Source organism: Aspergillus undulatus, assembly GCF_047715775.1.
Source record: "Aspergillus undulatus strain CBS 261.88 unplaced genomic scaffold BDV17scaffold_17, whole genome shotgun sequence".
Lineage (NCBI taxonomy): Eukaryota > Fungi > Ascomycota > Eurotiomycetes > Eurotiales > Aspergillaceae > Aspergillus > Aspergillus undulatus.
Window position 1 is genome coordinate 33,404 of NW_027396621.1, and position 22,741 is coordinate 56,144.

The 22,741-nt window shown below is 51.8% G+C and overlaps 9 protein-coding genes across 9 annotated transcripts; 4 read left to right on the forward strand and 5 right to left on the reverse strand.

Moving 5' to 3' along the window:
• Positions 1 to 18: 18 nt before the first annotated feature.
• On the forward strand, positions 19 to 1,864 carry BDV17DRAFT_290193 (uncharacterized protein; the record flags this gene model as incomplete). The annotated part of the gene is made up of 2 exons (XM_073761837.1): positions 19 to 496; positions 1,494 to 1,864. The coding sequence occupies 2 exons, from the start codon at positions 19 to 21 to the stop codon at positions 1,862 to 1,864; spliced, it is 849 nt and encodes a 282-aa protein (XP_073616669.1).
• Positions 1,865 to 1,921: 57 nt separating this feature from the next.
• Positions 1,922 to 2,433, reverse strand: BDV17DRAFT_50756 (uncharacterized protein). The gene has a single exon (XM_073764662.1). It carries the CDS (start codon positions 2,288 to 2,290, stop codon positions 1,979 to 1,981), a length of 312 nt encoding a protein of 103 aa, XP_073616670.1. The 5' UTR covers positions 2,291 to 2,433; the 3' UTR covers positions 1,922 to 1,978.
• Positions 2,434 to 2,627: 194 nt separating this feature from the next.
• BDV17DRAFT_290194 (glycoside hydrolase family 16 protein) lies at positions 2,628 to 4,168 on the reverse strand (the record flags this gene model as incomplete). The annotated part of the gene is made up of 3 exons (XM_073761838.1): positions 2,628 to 3,400; positions 3,465 to 4,010; positions 4,072 to 4,168. The coding sequence occupies 3 exons, from the start codon at positions 4,166 to 4,168 to the stop codon at positions 2,628 to 2,630; spliced, it is 1,416 nt and encodes a 471-aa protein (XP_073616671.1).
• Positions 4,169 to 4,661: 493 nt separating this feature from the next.
• On the reverse strand, positions 4,662 to 6,076 carry BDV17DRAFT_260205 (TIM-barrel enzyme family protein). Its single transcript, XM_073757525.1, has 2 exons — positions 5,829 to 6,076; positions 4,662 to 5,773 (listed from the first exon to the last, which is right to left on the reverse strand). The coding sequence occupies exons 1-2, from the start codon at positions 5,914 to 5,916 to the stop codon at positions 5,022 to 5,024; spliced, it is 840 nt and encodes a 279-aa protein (XP_073616672.1). The 5' UTR covers positions 5,917 to 6,076; the 3' UTR covers positions 4,662 to 5,021.
• A 1-nt stretch (position 6,077) lies between these two features.
• On the forward strand, positions 6,078 to 7,658 carry BDV17DRAFT_260207 (Tm-1-like ATP-binding domain-containing protein). The gene has a single exon (XM_073757526.1). It carries the CDS (start codon positions 6,186 to 6,188, stop codon positions 7,494 to 7,496), a length of 1,311 nt encoding a protein of 436 aa, XP_073616673.1. The 5' UTR covers positions 6,078 to 6,185; the 3' UTR covers positions 7,497 to 7,658.
• A 274-nt stretch (positions 7,659 to 7,932) lies between these two features.
• Positions 7,933 to 9,609, reverse strand: BDV17DRAFT_50795 (sugar porter family MFS transporter). Its single transcript, XM_073764663.1, has 3 exons — positions 9,530 to 9,609; positions 8,393 to 9,482; positions 7,933 to 8,332 (listed from the first exon to the last, which is right to left on the reverse strand). Exons 1-3 carry the CDS (start codon positions 9,597 to 9,599, stop codon positions 7,948 to 7,950), a joined length of 1,545 nt encoding a protein of 514 aa, XP_073616674.1. The 5' UTR covers positions 9,600 to 9,609; the 3' UTR covers positions 7,933 to 7,947.
• A 417-nt stretch (positions 9,610 to 10,026) lies between these two features.
• BDV17DRAFT_260210 (uncharacterized protein) lies at positions 10,027 to 11,284 on the reverse strand. Its single transcript, XM_073757527.1, has 3 exons — positions 10,708 to 11,284; positions 10,452 to 10,654; positions 10,027 to 10,397 (listed from the first exon to the last, which is right to left on the reverse strand). The coding sequence occupies exons 1-3, from the start codon at positions 10,756 to 10,758 to the stop codon at positions 10,121 to 10,123; spliced, it is 531 nt and encodes a 176-aa protein (XP_073616675.1). The 5' UTR covers positions 10,759 to 11,284; the 3' UTR covers positions 10,027 to 10,120.
• An 831-nt stretch (positions 11,285 to 12,115) lies between these two features.
• acyA (adenylate cyclase acyA) lies at positions 12,116 to 19,703 on the forward strand. The gene is made up of 4 exons (XM_073757528.1): positions 12,116 to 12,850; positions 12,969 to 13,707; positions 13,754 to 19,006; positions 19,069 to 19,703. The coding sequence occupies exons 1-4, from the start codon at positions 12,630 to 12,632 to the stop codon at positions 19,324 to 19,326; spliced, it is 6,471 nt and encodes a 2,156-aa protein (XP_073616676.1). The 5' UTR covers positions 12,116 to 12,629; the 3' UTR covers positions 19,327 to 19,703.
• A 141-nt stretch (positions 19,704 to 19,844) lies between these two features.
• On the forward strand, positions 19,845 to 22,701 carry BDV17DRAFT_260215 (putative sister chromatid separation protein (Src1)). Its single transcript, XM_073757529.1, has 2 exons — positions 19,845 to 21,706; positions 21,789 to 22,701. Exons 1-2 carry the CDS (start codon positions 20,199 to 20,201, stop codon positions 22,405 to 22,407), a joined length of 2,127 nt encoding a protein of 708 aa, XP_073616677.1. The 5' UTR covers positions 19,845 to 20,198; the 3' UTR covers positions 22,408 to 22,701.
• The last annotated feature ends 40 nt before the right edge of the window (positions 22,702 to 22,741 follow it).

Consider the following 22,741-nt stretch of genomic DNA (forward strand, 5'->3'; position numbering starts at 1 on the left):
AACCTAAGAGACCTCACAATGCCTGATCAAACGAGCAACGAAGACCTAAGTGACATTGACTATGACGAGTTACATAGCAAACTCGATGGCATGATTGAAACTGTTGAGAGAATGACGAGGGAAATACAAGCACTTCTGACTGGATCCGGCACACGGACTAGAAGAGATGGTGAAGGCAACTGTGTCCTCGACGCTCACCTCTACGAGAGCGGAGTGAGAGACGATGTGGATGTCTATGAGGAACTATACGGGCTAAAGCCCGCTGAAGTTCTGATGATCTGTAAGCCAAAGACTCCTACTCTATACAATGAGGAATACTGTGCGCCTGGCAGACATTTTATTAACGAAGCTTTAGAAAGCTGGTACGCTCGCGGGGTCATAAACTTCCACGCTACTGACCTTGCCGAAAATGCTGCCAACAAACGCAAGGCATCCGACGCCTACGACGTGGCCTTCAAAGATTTCATTCTAGAGCTACGCCGCGAGGGTCTTGAAAGTAAGTGGCACATTACCGATGACAATCCGATTGTCGAGAGGTTTATGCATTTTGGGAGGTGCGGGAGAGCGAGAGGCAGAAGTGACAGAGCAGACCTTTGTCACGCACAGAGTATCTCGGATTCAGGGGATCCTAGATCTGCCGTACCCTGGCTCGTCTTTTTGTTGGGTTGTTATTTTCTTCTTTGTATTCTCTTCGAATGACATCGACTCTGTAACAAATGCGCTTGCTGGACTACCCAGGTGAGTAAACAGCCGCCTCTCGGATCTATAGCAGCTGCGTAGGTAATTAACGGCAGTAGAGGCGTTTCCGTATCGGAATCGTGCACCTTAATCAACTCCGGGGGGAAACACCTACATTATAGTCCCAGCCTGATGGTCACATGGTAAAAGGAACCCTTTCACAGCAATGATGACCAATCTTCGTAATCAACATCGTACCTCGTCAAGTAGGAGGAAAGATATTGAGTCCTGCTATGTTTCTGGAAATTAGCCTCACGGATAATGATGGATTCGAGACCCCCTCTTTTGGTCACGTTCGACACTTCATGCAGAATGATAAGAGTTGCTTCCGAGTCAAGCTGAAGGCTTGCTTACTTCTCACCCAAGGACCACATATCCATGGCTCTTCCAATGGCCAGGGTTGAAAGGTTCGAAAGACAGATATCGGGCGAATACGCGGCAGTGCCCAAACCGGTGGGCTATAAACAATCTAAGAAACAAGAACTGTAACCTGGAAGCACCTCTTTCCCCTAGTAGCCTGATCAAAAGAGATTCTAAGTGTTCACCCAACTGTTAAATTGATCTCCACATTACTAAACGACATGCACTAATTAGAGTAAATGAGGTCACGTAACAAAGCGCCTACTCTCCAAAAACAGACCCTAAATTCTCAGCAATAACCTCACCCCATTCCCCAGCCCCATCCCATTCCTCAGACTCCAGCACCACAGACTCTCCGGAAACCGCTCATTGCATAGAGCTGATAAAAAGCACAGTGTCCCTCGACCCCCTTCACCTGCATCACCAGGTCTATACTCAGCTATCAACTCCTCCCACTAGCACCTCGAGCACAAGAGCCTCGTGGTCTCCTCTGGTCCAACGAATGATCTGGACTGGACGATCCATGAGAACGATGAAGCCAAAGATAAACGGTCCGAAAGGTGACGATACGGATGATGGCGACGCAGAAGACAACCCAGAAGAGTCTCGAGTCGTGCATCTCAGAGACCACGTTGGTGACCAAAACGAGCACCAGCACCAACCCAACAACAACCATAACCCCACAGCATCAACCACTAACCTAACCCCTTGGATGCCGCGATGGCAACCGGAGATGGAATTACAGACTCCTTCAGGAGCACGCTGACAAAACTATCATATCATCTCCATCTTTCTTCATCCCCAGTGGGCAGTGGAAACAATGCCGGCCCTCCGCGGTGACGATGCTCAAAACCTCATAAGTCGACATGACCGGCGCTGTTCAGGGCCAATGGGAAAGATGAGGTGAGGACAGACCAGATGGTGGCATGGATGACGCGATTGTGGAAAGGGGATGCATGCATCTTTTGTCCTTGGTTTTGGGCCCTTTGTCCAGAAAAGCTGAAGCGTCATTGTTGACAGTGAAATCAGAATTCACGATCATGTAGTACTCAAGGCGAGAACATACTGCGACGTAAGGATGATGGATTCTCTCAATAGCCCTAGTATACAGAGAAAAGGATTTGGTAGGATTCTCGCCGGAGGTAAACCAGGTCCACGAGACAAAAGCCATCAAGGTCCATGTGTTCGACATCACACAACTCCATGGTACACGACTGATTAAGTAAGGTTCTATAGATAGTCTCAAGAGGAATGTGGGTATAGGTACAGGGAGAAGTAGGTGCCCGCTCAGTGATCAGGGTTGTTCGCGTTCCATCAATGAAGTAGCATATCGATGGTTAACAAGACACCGAGACCAGGTCAGGAAACGAGAAGAATTGGAAAGTCGATCTATATGACAAGCCAACGCCGTAAGAAAGGAAAAAGGTCATGCTTTCGTGATTTTGTGGCATATCTCATAGGGTCATCGAAGGTGAAGGTATGGGTGCATGCTTTGGACTCAAGGTCAGCCCTTGGCGGAGTGGTCATGCTCAGACGGAGGCTAAAAGGCTACCGAGGAGCACACACGAAGCGCCGAAAACCAACGGAACGTCGAACACGCGACTCGCAGCATTACTGGTCGGTGCGAGATGTAAGGCACGCATTCGGTCCTGTTCTGGATCGGTGCTTTCAGATTTTCCGGATGTTGCGCGGAATTGGTCGGCTGGTTCCGTTTCGAGTAACTTTGATTGAGGGTCCTCCGGCTTGGTTTCAAGGTCGGAGAGGGAGTATAAACCCGACCAGGAGCGATGCGAGGCAGACGTAGACTGGTGCGTATACTGGGTGGTAAAAAGGCATCGCTTTAGCATGAAATTCGACGAGGGGATGAAACGGGAGTGTGGGCAATGCTCACTGAAAGAGGACCGGCTGGGTGGCTGGATTTTTCTGGTGCCAGCAAAATGCCAATCGCCTGGCAAAGCGGTAGACGGGGAGTCGTCCGTGTTGTCGCCGCCGCTGCTTGGCCTTGGGATCCAGGGGTAGATACTGGGTGTGGTGAAACTTGTGGTCTCGCGGTGCGTTCCCTCAAACGGGATAGGGCCGCTGTCAGCTGTTGCGGTGATGGAAGGCACCGACCCAACATCCGTCATTGACTCAGCAGCACTGTTACCATTGACAGAGCCACCGTCCGAGACAATGGACTCCCATGACCCGCTTTTGTCACCGTACGAATAAGAGTTGCCGGTCGAGTAGTCGGTCACCTTGAGGGACTTTAGGTACATCGTGAAGGGGCCAGCAGTATAATCGGTCTCGCCGCCCGCCCAAGCTATGTATATCAGCATGAGACCATCCGCCAAAACCAGAGGTAGGGCCAAGGAAGAGAATATTACCAATTGTACCCTCATTATTATTGGGATCACCACCAGCCCAGGCTCCAACCTTGACCATCATCGGAGTTTGAGGGTATTGGTCGCTCTCCGCAGAGTCGGGCGTCAATACGCGGACAGTCTTGCCATCAATCTGCCAGACAACATGAGAGTTCGTCCAGTCAATGGTATAGGTGTGAAAGTCGTCGTGGTTTCCTGCGTTGTCATGGGTAGCCGCGCGGTTGTAGGTGCCAGTGTTGCCTTTCCCAAAGTAATTCGTCTGCACGTAGTCGTTATTGCCCCCGAGCCACTCCCAGTCAATTTCATCCAGGTTATCCGACTGCAAGACCGCACTGCTGACGATTCCGACTCCTGGTGCGGCCTTAATCACAAACTCAACGTGCCCGAACATGATGTACCATTTCGACTGTATTAACGGAGCATCGCCTTGCTTGGACACTGTGAAAACGGCTCCGTCGCTGCCGTATGATGGTGACATGACTTCGGTAAAATCGTCAGAGGCGCCTTGCGTGAAGTCGTAGTTGGCTGACCCTCCCAGGGCCGGATCCGCTGGACATGCTTTATGATATTAATCAGTGTTGTTCACCGGTATAGGAAGTGAGCAGCGTACATTGTTCCTGGGGATTGCAGTCCGTGTATGTTTGAGCGGCTGTTAATGTCAAACATGACAGAAGACCAATGGCCGCGCCATTGAGCCGGAATCTCATGGTGAGGAGGGCTTAGATAGAAACACAAGAGTCGGTCAGCAGCAGAGTATGTACAGATTGCCGGTCAAGAATAAGAGGCGAAAGCTGAGGCGTTGAAGAGAACACGAGGATAAAAGGCTTGTCGAGGTCTGTTTTCCTGGGGCGATTGGAGGTTGATAATGGAGTCAGCGTGGATGCAGCAGCGTCGGCGTCCGGGCAGTTGAGGAAGGCACAACCGCAGTTGAAGGCACAGGCAGTTTCGAATGAGCGGTCATGATTTCGGGCGAGAAAGTCCGCGGCATACTATTTAAAGCGACCAGGGATTTGAAGCGGCTGATGACAAGTCCAGAACATTAGGATGGCCTGCAAGGAGGGGAGCAATTCGTCCAGCCACCGAGTGTTGACTCTTGGATCTGAGCTGTGTTGACTTTGCCCGATCGGGCTGCTCTTGGGCTGCTCCTCAAAAGTGACGGGTAGGTGGCTGGTGAGAGAGATAACAGTCCCTTATTGGCCAGAGCTCTCCGCCTCACTGGCTGCCGAGCCCCGCCGAGGATCCGCCGAGATCTACAGCTTCAGTAACTGACGTGGTTGTTTCATCCGCATTCCATTCCTCATCCCGCGTGTGCTGCCATGTGGTGCAAGGATGCATATTTCAGGCAGATGTTGTATGACAGGGGTGATGCACTGTACGTATGAGATCCTGCCCAACCACCTCTTTTTCAATTGCTATATACTGATTGCTGGGACCTACACCCTAGCTAAGGATTCAAGAAGCTTGGGCTCTTGGTCTGGATGTCTCCCAAGTGCCTTTGCTGCAGTTCGCCTGACCGAGAGCAAAGGCTCCCCAGCTGCTGCTGCACAGACAGACGCTACCTCAACCCCTCAACCCAATCCTCTTAAACTCAGCCGTAGTATCCTTAATCGCAACCTCAACAGGCAATCTCTCCATCGAACTGGCCCCAAAAACCCCATGTAACCCCTCCACTTGCTCAAGCACAAACCTCGCATCATCCGGCATGGCAATCGGCCCCCCATGACACAACAAAACCACATCTGGCTTAATCTTTACCGCCGCATCGCGTATCTTCTTAATCTCCTCAACACAACTCTCAAGATCTTTCCCTGTCTTCGCACCAATAGTACCAGACGTCGTAAGGCCCATATGCGCAACGAGAACATCCGCCCCCGCACGCGCCATATCCTCCGCCTCGGAAACATTAAACACGTACGGCGTCGTCAGGTGCCCCATCTCACTCGCGAGCCTCACCATCTCGACTTCCTTGCCGTACCCCATCCCCGTCTCCTCTAAGTTCGCGCGGAACGTGCCATCGATGAGGCCGACTGTCGGGAAATTCTGCACGCCCGCGAAGCCGAGGTCTTTCAGTTGCGTTAGGAACCGAGGCATATCGCGTAGCGGGTCTGTTCCGCACACGCCAGCGATTACGGGTGTGGATTTCACGACGGGGAGCACTTCAGAGGCCATTTCGACGACGACGGAGTTGGCGTTTGAGTAGGGCATTAGGCCGGCGAGCGACCCGTGCCCACCCATGCGGAAGCGGCCGCTGTTGTAGATGATTATCAGGTCCGCGCCGCCGGCTTCGGCGGATTTGGCGGAGAGGCCGATTCCTGGGCCCTTGTAGTTTAGTAATGTTATAGAAGGAGGGCAGAGAAGAGGGAGTACCGGCTCCGGCGCCGACGATGGGCTTCCCGGCTTTGATTTGGGCGCGGAGAGCAGAGAGGATTTCGGTGCGGGACGTTGGGGGTGCCATGGTGAGTAAGGGTTGAAAGGATTTAAGAAAATTGGAGTAATGCCAAGAATATTAAACGCCTATTGATCTTGGATCAATTGAGTTGTGTGAGTGTCTAGTGATGAGGAATGAGAACATCAGGGGGAACAAAATCGGAGAGTCGGTTCGGATGCGAAGTATGAAATCATCGTGCAGCACCCCGCATTCCAAACAACAACACCACACCTCGACGAACCATCAAGGATGACAACTTCAGCTTCATTCTCAAATTTTGTGCTTTGCTGCCCAAAATGACACACATCCTCCTTCTCGGAACCCTCGACACAAAGTGTGCTGAAACCATCTACCTTTATACCCAACTTCAACAAACAGCCGCCCGCTTCTCAACACCACTCAAGATCACCCTGGTCGACGTCGGCTGCCGCGAGACCGACCACGATGCCATCACAATTTCCTCCCACCAGCTGATCTCAGAATATACCCTATCTGACCCCTGGGACACACCGAGCACAGCATGGGAGTTACCCCGCGGCCAGGCGATCGAGTTGCTGACGGGCTGCGCAAGCCGCTGCATCGACTCGCTCCTCCATTCAGAGGAAGTCCACGGCATAGTTGGCACGGGCGGAAGCGGCGGGACGAGCCTGATATCTGCGGCCATGAGAACTGCCGCACCGATAGGCTTACCCAAGTTAATCGTCAGTACAGTCGCGTCGGGAAATACTGGCCCAGTCGTGGGCGAGTGTGATATCACGCTCATGTATAGCGTCGTTGATATTGCGGGGTCAAATCGGTTGCTCAAAGACGTATTGAGGAACGCGGCCGGTGCGATATTCGGGATGGCAACGGCCTATCAACAGCGTCTACTCGAGCGGAGCAATGACGATAACCCAAATGAGAAGAAAACCCGCGTCGGCATAACCATGTTCGGCGTAACAACGCCCTGCGTCGATCGCGTGCGTCAGCATCTTGAAAGCAACTACCCAGTTGAAGTCTACGTCTTCCACGCGACAGGCCACGGCGGGAAAGCCATGGAGCGGTATGTAAGCGAGGGCCATCTCGACGCGGTGCTGGACATAACAACAACCGAGATCTGCGACCTGATCGCCGGCGGCAATATGGCATGCGATGAATCGCGGCTCGAAACGACCTTGAAACGTGGTATACCAAACATCATCTCTGTCGGCGCGACGGATATGGTTAATTTCGGGCCCATGGACTCAGTTCCACCGCGGTACCGCGAAGGGGGGAGAAATCTAGTGCCTCATAATCCGAGCGTGACGCTGATGCGGACATCGAAGGACGAGTGTGAGCAGGTGGGGAAGTTCATCGTTGATAAGGTCAATCGGTTTACGCAGGACCCGGCGAAGGTGGAGGTGTGGATTCCTGCAGGCGGGGTCAGTGGTATATCTACGAAGGGATCCGTGTTTGCGGACGCAGAGGCTGATTCAGCTTTGTTTGAGACCTTGCAATCGGGACTGGCAGGAAATGGAGGGCAAGTGAGAGTTGTGGAAGATGAGAGGGCCATTAATGAAGGTGGCTTTGCAGTTGATATCGCAAATCGGCTGATGGAGTTGGTGGCGCAACAATCAGGGCATAAATAGGCAGACTAACTGTGGGCGGTCTGTAGATGATCACGGGCAAATTGAATCTCTCTATGCAATGAGATATTATGAGGGAAGGTGCGATCGTAACCAACCCCGATAGAGAAGGAACGTCCCTGCCCCGGCCAAGACATGTAGGGAAAGAACGACCCCCAATCCCAGGTTCTCTGATATAAACGGAAGGAATAAGGCAGTTCCCAGTGAGGGTGGCGGGCTTGCTGACAACTAATACTAGCAGTACCTAGGTACAGTACGTATCTGCCTACTTAGGGCTGGAGGCATTATATTGGTAAGGTAGTAGTAACTAGCACAAGCACGACATTTCACCTGATTGATTCCTAAATATTTTCTTCTAAGAGCATGTCAAAGCAGTATATCGATCTAATCGCTCGTTTATTAATCCACGTCTAAAATGTATCACCGCGTCGTATTCCATCCTGCCATCCTCAGCTCAACGAACAACCTGCTCTTCATGCCTCGCCCTTGCATCATTATCCTTATCTCCCTCCTGTTCCTGTTCTGCCCCAGTCTCAACATCCTTTCCCCCAGTCACCGCGCTTTGTCCCTTAAACAGGACATCCATATCCTCCAACGACCTCCCCTTCGTCTCCTTAACACAAATCAACGCCCAAATGCCCATCGCCGTGCAAAAGACACCGAACATAATGAACGTGCGCCAGCCGATATTGCTGATCGCCGACGGCGTGAACTTTGTGACGACGAAATTGAACAGCCATTGTGTTGCTGAGCCGGTGCCGACACCGTACGCGCGCAGCCGCGTGGGGAAGATCTCGGAGATGTATACCCAAGGGACGGGGCCCCAGGACACGGAGTATCTGTACAGGCCTTGTTAGTATTCCTCATTCTTGCGGAAAGAGAGGCGGGGAGATGCGTACCCAATAACATATAGATAAACCATAACGATCATCGCAATAGAAGCCGAAGAAATGGAAGACGTGTCAACAGGCGGGAATGAAACCAGCACTGCACCAAGAATAAACATCATAGCGGCCATCCAGAGCCCACCAAACACAAGTGACCATTTGCGGCCAATTTTATCAATACCAATCATCAGGAATATACCCGTCGCAACGACCTTGACGATCCCGTAGATACCCGTCGTGAAGAGACTCGTATCAGTCGATGCTACGCCGATGGTCTGGAACAGCTGCGGCGCGTAGTAGCCAATGCTATTTGTGCCAGAGAACTGCTGCCAAAACATGGTGATGAAGGCATTGAGGAAACGTAGCCTGTTTTCTTTGAGTAAAACCTCGCGCCAGGTGACACCCTCCGTTGAGGCGAGTTCTTCGTCAATGGAGGCGCGGATGTCGGATAGTTCGAGCTGGACTTCCTCGCTCTCTGGGTCGGCACGTCGAGTATATGCGAGCGAGGCAGCTGCCTCAGCGTGTCGGCCTTGCTTCATCAACCACCGAGGCGACTCCTTTAGGAACCACAGGCCGATGAACATGAGCCCACTGGGGACAAGCTGAAAGGCAATAGGGACCCGCCATTGTTTTGTTGACGGTGCAATATTCTTCTCAACACCGTAGCAAAGCCAGTACGAAACTGTCACACCAATGACCAAGAACTCCTGGAACATACCCGCAATACGCCCGCGTACATTGGGCGGACAGTTCTCAGCGACGTAGACGGGCGTAATGGCAGACATTCCTCCGATTCCGAAGCCGGCGATGACGCGCCCGCCGTACATGTAAGCAATCTTACCCTTGCCGCCCGTTTGCACGGCGGCGCCGACCATGAAAATGACAGACAGCACGAGGAGGGAGTACTTTCGCCCGTAGCGGTCATTGGCAAAGGAGGCTGCAATGGCGCCGAAGAAGCAACCGGCTGTTAGGAGGGCAACGACGTTGGATGAGATTTCGGCTTCTCTGCTGCTCGCGAAACCAGTGCTGCCTGTGGGCAAGTTGAAGTCCTCTTTGAAGCTGTCTAGGGCCAGGACGCTGCCCATAACTCCGGTATCATAACCTGGCGAAATTAGCATTGCCGAACCAGACGGAGTTGTTAGGGCTTACCGAAGAGAAAGGAGCCCATATAGGCCACGGCCGTGAGGATGTATACACGGGAGTTCTTGAAGAGAGACATGGTGACTTACTCTCCACAGATACCACTGGGCAACAAAATAACAGTACCTAGCTGGTAGGAATGTAAGCTATATACCAAGCCGGCAAATGTCTGTGGGCTCTACCCCAAGCTTCCACTCGCCGATCCCCCCGCCGGGGAAATCGTTTCCACCACTCGGCCAAAATCCGTCCACCAATAAACTACCCCATGTTCACGCATTAATATCGGCGAGCAGGCTCGGATCGTGCAAGGGCCAATGGATGGCTATATATGGGGTTTCCCCGACCTAGGACTGATGGACCTTCAATCACCGATACTACGTTCCTCCACATTCCGAGCGTCTTGGACGAAGTACGATGATATATGCCTGCCAGTCAGGGCTGACAGTCGGAATAATCCATTAACAGCATGTACAACATTTGCGATCGTCTGATGTCTTGGTTTCTGAGGCCAGATACGCTCCTATACTTCTATTCCTTCGCTGAGAATCTCGAAGCTCCAGCATCGGTCGTAATGAACAAGTTAACACTCAACGTCATTTCTTATGCGAGTCCGACTAAAAGAAAACTTGCTCTGAGAAAATGATTGTCTACCATACCATGGTCGAAGGAATCCAGCCGTACAGAGTAATCTGAGCCGTCGAATCGCACATGAAGGGGCCACTCATGGTAAATTTCAGCAGAATATCGAGTGCTTTCACCGCAATTCGGGCTCATCGATGCCTCCGGATCCTGCCGGCTAGGCACATGACGGGAAAGGCCTGGTTCCGCCTCACCGATTCGTAGGGTATCTAGCGCTGCATGAGCGTCGTCTCGGTATCGTCGGACAAAGTTAGCATGAGTCTTTTAAGCAGCATACCAGGCTAGCACTGACAATAGTGACGCGAAGAAGGTGGATTGTATATAGTGGGAGAGAGTGCTGCTTGCGAAATTGGTGGTGAGGGTTGATTGAAGGCAGATGTGAAACCTGTTGGAGGATTTGCTCAATTTGCTCGATGATCCGGAAAAGCTTTGACACGTCGATGTCTCTAGGGGTTTTGATACTGGAGTAGACGGAGAAGAGCTTGCCTTGCGATCCTGATCTATGTGAGTCCGGCGATGCACTTGATGTCAGCTTTTGATTCACACACCTTAATCCCGACTCCTGACTTACTCCAGGACTTGCTCAACCTAGTAACCATCCACAAGCCCTGGATCAGCGAAAGATTCTAGAGCCTGTGGAGACACAGTGCTGTAATGCATTTGCCCTGATATGTCCAGGAACTCCGGTTCAGGCGATGTGGCACACTCAAGGCACTGTGCAACACAAAGAGATTCTTGAACGGGCACATCTTGCGCAAGAAATTGGGCTGGTGATTGCGAGGGGGCATGGGCTGAAGTCTGATGGGGCGGTTGAAGTCTGACCATATTCCAACTGGCGATAGGCGCACCACTATTTGCGTTTTTGGGGGTGGGTATTCCCCTATCTCCAGCTGAGGCTCCTTCCCTTCATGTCTCGGGCTCCATTAGGAGTTATTCCTTCCCTATCGGAACTGGGGCTTGCTCCTTCCCCATGCGCGAGGCGTTCCTGCCCCATCTAGGGCCAGTTCCAGCCTCGGGCCCCTGGTCATTCCTTCTTCAAGGGCTCTTAACTCTTGTGCGGCAACGCCTTTCCTATAGGGCTCTCATGGGAGATTCAGATTTTGCTGCTGAGGTCCCTAAGCTTCGTCGTTCCTTCTTCATGACTCTATCACCTCTGGAGGCTAAGATGATGATCGCACCTTCGGAGAATTACGGTCTCTTTTCAAGGACAGGACAAGACGCCCCTGGGGCCCGGCTATGGACGTTGACTTGTCGAATGCCGATTTAGGGACAGCGTTGAAGACGCTCAATAACCAAAAGTCGTCTTTATTTGACACGATATATAGCATCGCTATGGCTCGATGGACATTTTTGGGTCCTAAAGAGCACATTCGCCTTCTTAGTTACACAACTGGGATCAGTGCAAGACGTTTAATGCAGCCTTCAACTCAATTATATATATAGCGACACTTATTTTGCATCGTCAGTTTCAATGTTGCGATCTTTTGGCGGATTACTTCTCTCAGGTCACGAGTACGTTGTAGTAGTATTTCAATCCAGTTGCGGGACAAGAAGGTTCTCATCCAGTCAACCACCATCTCCAAGAGTAGAGATAAAGTAGGTGGATGGGGAATGATGTATGATGCTTCTTTATGCACAGACAGGAAAGCGCACGGGCCATCCGCACCCCCCATGCATTATGTCATCTGCCTACAGAGGGACCGAAGACAGCGTGCATCCTTCTGCACCACAGCGGTTGATATTCAGAGACAGAGGGTGCTGGTGTCTCACCGTATTTAGACCAAACTATAACTGTCGCATATCACATGTCAGACAGCTAAGGAATTCAAATGCTTGGGATGGAACATGTGAGGCGGAGCACGGGGCATCTAGATTGGGAATAGCGTGGCCGAGCCCAGAGCCGCAACGACCAACTCAGTGACTGCTGCTGCTCAGTGCTCAGTGCTCAGAGCCAGTGCTCACTATCCGATTGTCTCTGCAGCTCCCCTCTTCCCGTCCATCCTGCTCTCCTTTCTACCACTCGCATTGCCCAAGGCCTCCTGCCTGCTTCAACTCGCCTCCTTCCGTCCTATGTCATGCGCTCATGGGGTCTCGCCCCGAATCGTGCGATGGCGTTTCTTGATCGCTCCCGCTCTTCCTCCAGGACTTGAAGCACTCCGCGCCCGACGATAAATCCGATTCCATTCGAAGCATTAACATAACGACTACTTCTCGAACTTATCCTCTCAACGACTTGTATGACATCTGTCCTTGCCGCTCTTCCGCTCGCATTCGCAGTCTCCTCTCACGGTCCATTTTCCGCGTCTCCGCTGTCTCACTCTGACGTACCCCATATTCACGCCGTTCGCCGGAGACCATACGCTCTCGTCATTCTAAGCTTATAATAAATATCGACCATCACATTGCCCGAGTATTATAATTAGGAGGGAGTTGTTAATGGTTTCCGTGGCAGTTCTGGCCTTCGCTCTAAATGTCCGCCCAACCACCAGGTTCGAGCCCCGAGACGCCCGAAATCTATCGCACAATGGCGCTTCCAGGTGGCGATCAGCCGGATGAACGGCATAGCTCTGAAAGCTCTGGGAAGAACAGTGAGCTATCGCAAGAGACCATCAGAGATGGTCGCCGATACGGCCGCATTGTGAATACTGGCCGGAGCATCTCTCCGCATTCAAAGGACGACGAGAGTGATAGGTAAGATCTGATTCGCCCTGCTTGCTTCTAATATCAGCGATATGTCGGGTTGATTCCCTCTTGCGTCGACACCGCAAATATCGGTGAGCAACCAGTGTCCCGTGACTGACAATATCAGACTGGAACCGCAATCACGATCACTTAGACCCCCCTCGTTATCAGGCCCGAACGACTTGTATACATCCATGTTCTCATGGGGATCGCCGGACGTTTCCCCAACAGACTCGCGCAAATTCCCAGGCTTTGGTAGTCACAGGAAGGTTCTGGCTGTTTTGGGGAACGACGATCCAGGGCCTCCGCCGTCGTCCAACAATCCTAGTCCGTACATGAACAACAACAACAACTATGGCGATTACTTCCAACACGATACTCAGGCAACCCTTGGATCCTCTCCCAGACTAAGTACAACTGACGCCCACGGTACGTTTTTCCACGACCATTCCGAACACGAAGCATCGCCAGCGATAGCTACTTTTCGCCCGGGCACTGGGCGCACATTTGCCAGCGAGCCAACAGAATACGGATATAATGGTGACCACCGGCGACCGTCTGTTGCAAGTGCTACGACCACCAGCAGTCAGGGATCTAAATCTAGCGCCAACGGACTTTTCCGGAAGAAATTGCAGGGTTTCTTCGGTGACGATCCGCATGCTGGTGATACAAGACATGATTACGATGCTTACCAGAGCTCGGGAGCGAAACCGTCGTCGCTCGACCACTTTAAGGCTCGTCAAAGAGCTGACTCAGAGGGCTCGAGGCATATATCTGATGGCTCGCAAGATGAGCCACAACGTGCCCGATCCAACACGCCAGCTCCCGCAAGTGTCATAACCCCCTGGGAATTCCAAAGGTTCAATGTAAGTAAAGGACGTCCGCGCATGTGACACAGCTAACCCGTCTTAGGATATCCCACAGCTTGGGGAAGCTCCTGTTCGCGAAACTCCTACAACGTCGGATCGCCACCGTTTCGGTTCGCAAGGCGGATCTAATACATCGAAGAGACATTTCAGTGGTCATCGACATTCGCGAAGCAAGGAGGAAAATACAAATGCTGCCGGCGACCTCGCTGGATACGCAGATCGTCCTTCAACAGGCCGAGATGACTTCTCCCTCGGACTGCATCCATCTAGGCAGGGTAGCTTAGGGCACCGAACCGCGGGCAACTCGTCAACGAATCTTGTTGGGCGATCGACCAGCCCCACCCCGAGTCTCCATAGCGTTTATGCTGGGGAGGCAGGTCAAGGCTCTCCCGGCCCGGGTTCATCTAAGCGATCATTCCTGGGAAAACTACGCCGACCCAAGTTGGGCCATTTAGCATCGAAGGGACCAGAAGCTATCAGAGGCGCATCGAAGATTGCGCGAAGAGATCCCTCTCCAAAACGGGGTCGGCAAGGCAGTCTGGAGGGCGCAGGGTCTTCCAAGTATGCTGATTCTGGCGATCAAGAACGACGAAAAGATGGTAAAGGTCTCGGAATTGGCGGTGGTAAACTGCGAAATCGACGCGGTGGCGGTAATGAGGGCCCACCCGGGAAGGACGTGAACACCCCAGAGGGACAGGGAATGTGGACTCTGGACACCGATCTTACACATATGGAAGGCATTGTCCAGACACCACTTCAAAATGGCGGGAATAAAACACACAATGGGGAACCGATCCGTCCTGACCAGAAGAGATTGGGCACAGCGGATCAACTGGGTGCCGGCAATTGGGATGCTCCAGAGAGCTGGCATGTTAAAAAGCAGAAGGAGGAACCCGTGATCAAAATCCCCAGTGTGTCTCAGGATACTCTTCATACCTTGCCTGAGCCCGACAACAACAACCCTTACTTCATACGAGTGTTCCGCATTGATGGCACGTTCGCGACGCTCTCGAACAGATTACAGTCTACAGTTGCCGATGTGCTTTTGTCCCTTGGCAAAAAGTCCTTCTTGACGGATCATCTGAATAACTACGAGATAGTCATGCGCAAGAATGATGTCTCGCGGCAACTCGACCCTAGCGAAAGACCTATTCTCATGCAAAAACGATTGCTCGAGCAGATTGGATACACTCAAAAAGACAGGATCGAAGAGCTTGGTCGAGAGGACCATAGCTATATCCTTCGCTTTACATTTTTGCCCACAAAACTCAGCGGCTATAGCAGTCTTGAAGGCGAACCGGGGTTCAGCAAAAACCAGAAATTCAGCCATGTGGATCTTCAAGGACGGAGCCTTGTCACCATCCCAATCGCTCTCTACAAGAAAGCCCCGGAGATCATATCCCTCAACCTTTCGAAGAACTTGGCTCTGGACGTGCCAAAGGACTTCATTCAGGGATGTATCAACCTCCGGGAGATCAAGTTTATAGGGAGCGAGGCTCTACGGTTACCGCCCAGTTTTAGCCTAGCAAGTCGTTTGACGTATTTGGATGTGTCAAACAACTTCTTGGAGGAGCTTGAGCACGCGAACCTTGACAGATTGCAGGGTCTTGTCAGTATCAAGCTAGCCAACAACAGACTGACGTCGCTACCGGATTATTTTGGCAACTTTCAGTCTCTGAGGAGCTTGAACATCTCCTCAAACAATTTCCAAGTGTTTCCACAGTTCATCTGCAACTTGAAGAGCTTGGTAGACATTGATATTAGCTTCAATAGTATCACTGAGCTTCCCAATATTGGCAACCTGACCAGCCTGGAGCGACTCTGGATGACCAACAATGGGTTCAAGGGGCCCTTCGGCGAATCGATTCAAGAACTGGTAAACTTGAAGGAGATTGATGCTCGGTTTAATGAGATTGCCAACATCGACAACTTGTCACTTCTTCCGCGCCTGGAGCAGCTATTGATTGGCCACAATGCCGTCTCCAAGTTCAAGGGATCATTCCCCAGGCTGAAGAGTTTGGTCATGGACCATTGCCCTGTGACGCAGTTCGACATTGACGCGCCTATGCCGACGCTGACGTCGCTCAATATAGCTTCCGCCAAACTGGTCCAATTCCGCGACACATTATTTGAGGCTGTGCCTAACTTGACAAAACTCCTATTGGACAAAAACCACTTTGTGTCTATGTCACCTCATATTGGTAAGCTGCGGCGGCTTGACTATTTCAGCATGGCGAAGAACCCTCTCTCTTCACTTCCTCCGTCTATTGGATGCTTGACCGAGCTCAAGTACCTCAACCTGAGAGAGTGTAACCTGCGAATATTACCCCCGGAGCTTTGGTACTGTTTGAGACTCGAGACTCTCAATGTCTCATCCAACGTGCTTGATAGCTTCCCTAAGCATGGTGGTCCGGCACCTCAACTTCCCGGTGAAGCTACTGCTACACCGACCCCTGCGGCGACCCCAGGTGGCACAGTTACTCCGAGTTCTGATGATCTTGGGCCTTTGGAGGAGTCAGAGACACGGCGTCCTAGCCAAAGTTCTGCTAGCGCACTAAATGGTGCCAGCTCACCCAACGGTGGGGGTTATCGCAAACCTTCCGTGGCATCCTCTCTCAGCCAGGGAGGTAGGAAGGTATCGACGGCTTCCAAGTTCACGGAGGGGAGTCCCTCATCCAGGAAGGACTCCAACTTCTCACAACATGTAGCCACCACTTTTGGTGGCTCGCTGAGGAATCTTTACCTGGCTGATAACCGTCTCGAAGACGACGTCTTCCGGGAACTCTCTTTTATCCCCGAACTACGAGTGGTGAACCTCTCGTATAACGTCCTCAACGAGATTCCTCCGGGATTATTGAAGCGATGGCCGCTGCTTACTGAGCTGTACCTCTCAGGTAACGAACTGACCTCGCTTCCCTCCGACGATCTTGAAGAAGGGAGTAGTCTGAAGATCCTCAACATCAATGCAAACCGATTCCAAGTTCTGCCAGCAGAATTGTGCAAAGTGAGCAAGCTTTCTATTCTTGACGTCGGAAGCAACTACCTCAAATACAACGTTTCCAACTGGCCCTATGACTGGAACTGGAACTGGAACCGAAATTTGAAGTATCTTAATTTCTCTGGTAACAAGCGTCTGGAAATTAAGCCGAATATCTCTTCCCTGGGTTCCCAACCACCGAACGGAGCAGATCTGACTGATTTCAACTCGCTCACGCATCTCCGAGTCCTTGGGTTGATGGATGTTACGCTCACAACGTCTACGATCCCGGAGGAGAATGAAGACCGCCGTGTCCGGACGTCTGCTTCGTTGGCGGGCTCGCTCGCCTACGGTATGGCAGACTTCCTGGGCAGGAGCGAACACCTTTCTATCATTGATATGATCGTGCCTCGATGGAGACCAGACAATGTGGAAACTGTTGTTGGAATGTTTGACGGACAGCCTAGCTCCACTGGGGGCTCGAGAGTGGCTAAGTTCCTACATGAGAACTTTCTTCACACTTTTTCAGTTGAGCTCAAGCGCCTACGGCCCGACGAGAAAGAGACACCGCTGGATGCTTTTAGACGGACGTTCCTCGCCCTCAACAGGAAGATGGCTTTTGCTTGCTATAAGTCTATCGACCAAGATGTTCGAGAATATCAGGAGGATTCAACGTCATCTGATCAAAAGAGAGTTCGACTTAACAAGGAAGATCTTCAGTCTGGTGGTGTTGCAACTGTTCTCTACCTGAACAACATGGATCTATATGCGGCGAATATTGGCGATGCCCAGGCCATACTCGTCAAGTCGGACGGCAGCATGAGAAATTTGACCAGGAACCATGATCCAGCTGAAGCTGGAGAAAGAGCAAGGATTCGTGCTGCGGGTGGATATGTCTCTCGTAATGGGAGGCTCAACGACTGTCTTCCTGTGTCTCGCTCGTTCGGATACTTCAACCTTATGCCAGCGGTGATTGCAGCACCGCATACGATCCACATCAGTCTGACTGAACAGGATGAAATGGTCATCCTGGCTTCTAAGGAACTCTGGGACTATGTTACTCCAGACCTTGTGGTTGATGTTACAAGAGCCGAGCGGAGGGATCTGATGGTTGCGGCACAAAAGATCAGGGACCTCGCTTTGTCCTTTGGAGCCACCAACAAGCTCATGGTGATGATTCTTGGGGTTGGCGATGTGAGGAAACGCGATAGGCGCCCGCCGCGGTTCCCAAGCCTCAACAGCTTCAGCCAGGCGGATGATTCGATCCTCCCTAGCCCGAAGCGTACTAAGAAGCCCCGCGATATGCCAGGGGACTCCAGGCTTGCTCGCTTCGATTTCGTTGCTGCGCCAGTTGGAGAACTGGCTATTATTTTTACGGATATCAAGCAATCTACTGGCCTTTGGGAGACTTGCCCCGACGCAATGCGCTCGGCCATTCAAATCCACAATGATATCCTGCGTCGTCAACTGGGCATAATTGGTGGTTATGAAGTCAAAACTGAAGGTGACGCTTTCATGGTTGCATTTTCGACAACTACGGCAGCTTTGCTTTGGTGCTTCAACTGCCAGACCCAGCTGCTTGAAGCAGAGTGGCCAACCGAGATCCTCGAACAAACCCAATGTCGAGTCAAATATGACATGGAAAATAATATCATCTTTCGAGGGCTGTCGGTGCGAATGGGAGTACACTGGGGCGAGCCAGTCTGTGAGAAGGACCCAGTCACTGACCGCATGGATTACTTCGGTCCAATGGTTAACCGTGCGTCACGAATTTCGGCCGTCGCCGATGGTGGGCAGATATTCGTTTCATCTGATTTCATGAGTGACATGCAGCGCAGCCTCGAGATCTTTGCTGACAGCGAGCGCGCAGCCTCCACTGGCTCCGAGGAAAGCTATGCAATGGACCTGGGTGATAATATTCGCCGCGAACTCCAGCAACTCAACAGCCAAGGATTCGTGATCAAAGACCAGGGCGAGCGAAAGCTGAAGGGCCTCGAGAATCCGGAACCCCTATACCTGATCTACCCTCATGCCCTTTCCGGGCGCTTGACTAGCCTAGAGCAGATGGGGTCAGAAGAGGACAATGCTCCGACAACTATCAGTCAACACTCTCAACTCCAGATCCAAACGGACCTTATCTGGCGATTGTGGGAGGTTACACTTCGCCTCGAGAGACTATGTGGAGCACTGGAGCACCCCGGCGATGCACGGCTCAAGGAACCGAACTCGGCTCTTTTCAATGTTGTTAAGAAGCACGGTGGAGAACTTGCGGATTCGACTGTCGTCAGTCTGGTTGAGCAGCAAGTGACTCGGATAGAGGTTCGCGAACTAACAACTGTCTTCAAATACTTGAACTACATCTTACTAACTTCTACTATTAGGTTACGATAAATACCCTATTCCTGCGACACATGATGCGACCTTTCAAACCAGGCGACAAGCTCAATGACCACGCCGCACCCATTGGAGATGTTCTGCAAGAACTGCAAACCCAGCTTGCAGAATACAAAGCTATCAAAGAGCAAATCAGCGTCAGTGCTGCTGGCATCACTGGCGCGTCACCGAGCTCGACTGCGACAGACCTTCACTACACTCCCGATTTCACCAACTCGAGTGCATCATCTCCATCCTTCAACTAGATACCCTTGATCCCCTCCTTATTACCCACCTACCCTACCTTTTCTATCCATCTACTCTACCTACGACCTAATCATGTCTTGTGTATACCGCAATCATCCGATTGTACTTACTGTGATCTTGTGACCTTGGTATAAACGTTTCTTTGCTTTTCTGTACAGATCACTGTTTTCTTGCTCGTTTATATGCGGGCGTCTTGGGAGGGTCGTCAGTTAGCATGAGGAGATTCAAAGGGCGCTTGATTTTATGTCTTTTTCCTCCTGTGATGCTTTGGCCGAGTTTGGGCTTGGGATATGATTGGTACTTGTGATTGTTGGATTTATATAGTTATCTACAGCTGGAATGTATTACTTCTATATCAATTATGACTGACAGTGACACTCGCATTATTGTCTAGTGCTGAAATTACGTCATAGTTCTGGTGTGGCAGACCTGCCAGGTCACATGATGCGGGAGTGAGTTTGTTGTTCTTGGCCTGATTTCATCACAACATCTCTTCTTTCATCATCTCCTGCTGACACTTGTCTCTCTCGTATTTGACCTCGACACCGGAAGTTGCTTCCTCGAGTCACTTTGTGAGCGAACTCTGTCGTTCACCTGCTTGGCCTGAGTGTCATAGCCGGGTTAGCGTCAAGCTCTCCACCCCTCTCTGTTGCCCTGGCTACGGGTCGCGCAGGTTTATGATCCGCGAATACGGCAACCACTACTGCACTGGTTCTTTTTCTTCAAGTTTGACAAAAATCTCGTTGCAAGGCTATCGTGCATACCTTTCACTTCAAATTACTCCTTGCACCTTTATTGTACCCGATTCGATTATTCAACGATAGCAGTTTTCCGTATCCTCACCTCTCGTTGAGGTCGTGGTGTCCACATCATGGCGGACGACTACGATTACCTGTCTCCGGACTATGACCTTACATCTCTTACCATGCCCCGTCTTCGCTCCATCCTCGTCAGTCACGATGTCATGTATCCCGCGTCAGCCAAGAAGGCACAGCTCATCGCTATACTCCAAGATCAGGTTCTGCCTAAGGCGAAGAAACTTCTCCGGGAGCGCGAGAGGGTGAGGCGGACCAGTGAGGGTATCACGAACATGCCGAGCCGCGAGTCGTCAGTTGTGAGTGACTATGATAATGGGCGTGAGCTTGAGCGCGTCGCACCAACGCCGGAGTCAGTTTCTACTACTGGGCGCAGAGGTCGATCCAAAGCCAGCACACGCGCCTCGACAGCCGATACTGAAGATGCTAGCGTTACTGCAACTCCGTCTTCGAGGAGGACGGCTACTAGGTCTCAGCGACGGTCGCAGAAGCCAGAGGCCGAACCGATTGAAGAGAATATTGCGACTCCTGTTGCGCCTAGTGCTCTTACGCCCCGCCCGTCTACCGCAGGTAGATCTCGGAGACGGGACTTGACGCCTTCGTACGAACCGGAGCCTCAGCACCATTCGCCGGTCAAGGCTGAGCCCAAGGACGAAAGTATCTTCACCGATGATAACCCATTCCAGAGTGGCTCTCCAAATCCGTGGGATCAGAGAAGATCTGGAGGTTTGAGCTCAGAGCAAAAGAGGACCACCAGCGCTCGGGCTTCAACTGGGAAGTCCCCATTCAAGTCTACACCGTCTCGCAAATCTGAAAACCCGACGTATATTAAGAGCGAGGAGGAGGTGGATGAACCTGACGAACTCGTCGACGCTTACGAGGCAAACGATTTCGACAGCGACGCCGGCGAAGAATTTACACCTGATGAACAACTTGCATTGGAACGAGCACAAGCGGATCTGATGTATCCTCCACGACCTCGTAAACGCCAGCAGAAGCAGGGACCGGTTGGACGGACTCTTCCATGGCTTATCATTTTATTACTTTTTACAAGTTTCGGAGCTTGGTGGCGCAAGGAGAAGATTGAGATTGGATTCTGCGGTATTGGAAAGCCTACGTGGTCGCTGGCTGAAACGAAGGTGCCGGAGTGGGCTAACGTCCTCGAACCGCAATGCGAGCCTTGTCCATCTCATGCGTTCTGCTACCCTAACTTCGAGGCCCGATGTGAACATGATTCTATTCTGACCCCTCATCCGCTGTCGCTTGGAGGCTTGGTACCTTTTGCACCTACCTGCGAACCCGACAGCGAGAAGGCGCGCCGCGTGAAGGCTGTCGCAGACAAGGCCGTGGAAGCACTTCGCGATCGACGGGCGAAATGGGAATGCGGACAGCTCACTGAGAGCAGCAAGGAGGCTGCGAGGCCCGATATCGCCGAAGATGATCTCAAACAGGAAGTTGGAAAGAAGCGTCGTAAAGGCATGAGCGATTCAGAGTTTGATGACTTGTGGAAGGGAGCACTCGGTGACATTATCGCCAAAGAGGAAGTCGTGGCTAAAACCATTCCGTGAGTCGTCTCGATTATATTTCTTTGACTATATTTTCTGACGTGTAAATTGGAACTGACAGAATCGACAAAACTATTACAGATCATCGTCTGTCCTTACCCTCACATCCACCTCCGTCGCCCGCCTCCCCCTCTCCTGCGCACTCCGCCGTTACGTCAGGCTCTCTCTCCTCGCGTATCGACTCCCTCTTTCAGTTTTAATATCATGCATCGCTGCGGTGGCATACGCACGCTCTTGTGTCCTTGCCCGCCGATCTGATCTCGCCCGCGTACCCGAGTTGGTAGCTACAACATTGGATAGGCTAGCAACGCAGGCCGCGCTGCATGCCCGCGGTCAGGCTCATGAACCCTATATTCCAATTGGGCAACTCCGAGACGATGTGCTGCGCTCGGAGTTAAGAGGTAACCGCCGTGAGGAGATTTGGAAACGCGTCCGCAACGTGGTCGAGGGCAATGCGAATATCCGGGCTGCGGTCCGTGAAGGCCGTGGGGGCGATGTTGCACGGGTCTGGGAGTGGGTTGGAGGCATCGGCGGTGTTGGAAGACAGATCGAGGGGAGTGGCGCATCACGAGAGGGCGAGAAGGTGCATTTCTCACCATTACCGGGTTCACAGGACCGATCACCCGCTCAAGACATCCCATTGGTAAGCAGTCCGAAAGAGACCGCGCATAAGTGGGATGAGAGAAGACCGATCTACTGAGCAGGACTTACTATTCGGCGATCCCACAACCGATACCCCTGTTTTCTAATGCTTGATGATTATAAGCTTTTGTGACTCCTCAGTATCTCTTGGTTTTCTTATCTTTATTTGGTCCCTTGGGGTTCGGGATTTCAGATTATATTTATTATCCTTCTACTTATTTTCTTCATAGTTGCCAATGCGATTGCACGGCGTTGGCTTCCGCCTCATTTGAGCTCTTTGAAATGGCTCTGGAAGAGCATTAACCCCCTCGATTGTCTCGTACGCGTCTCCTCAACCCCAGCCGCATGAGACTGATCTACAACCGTCGGGCAACTGTGCAAACAGTATCTAG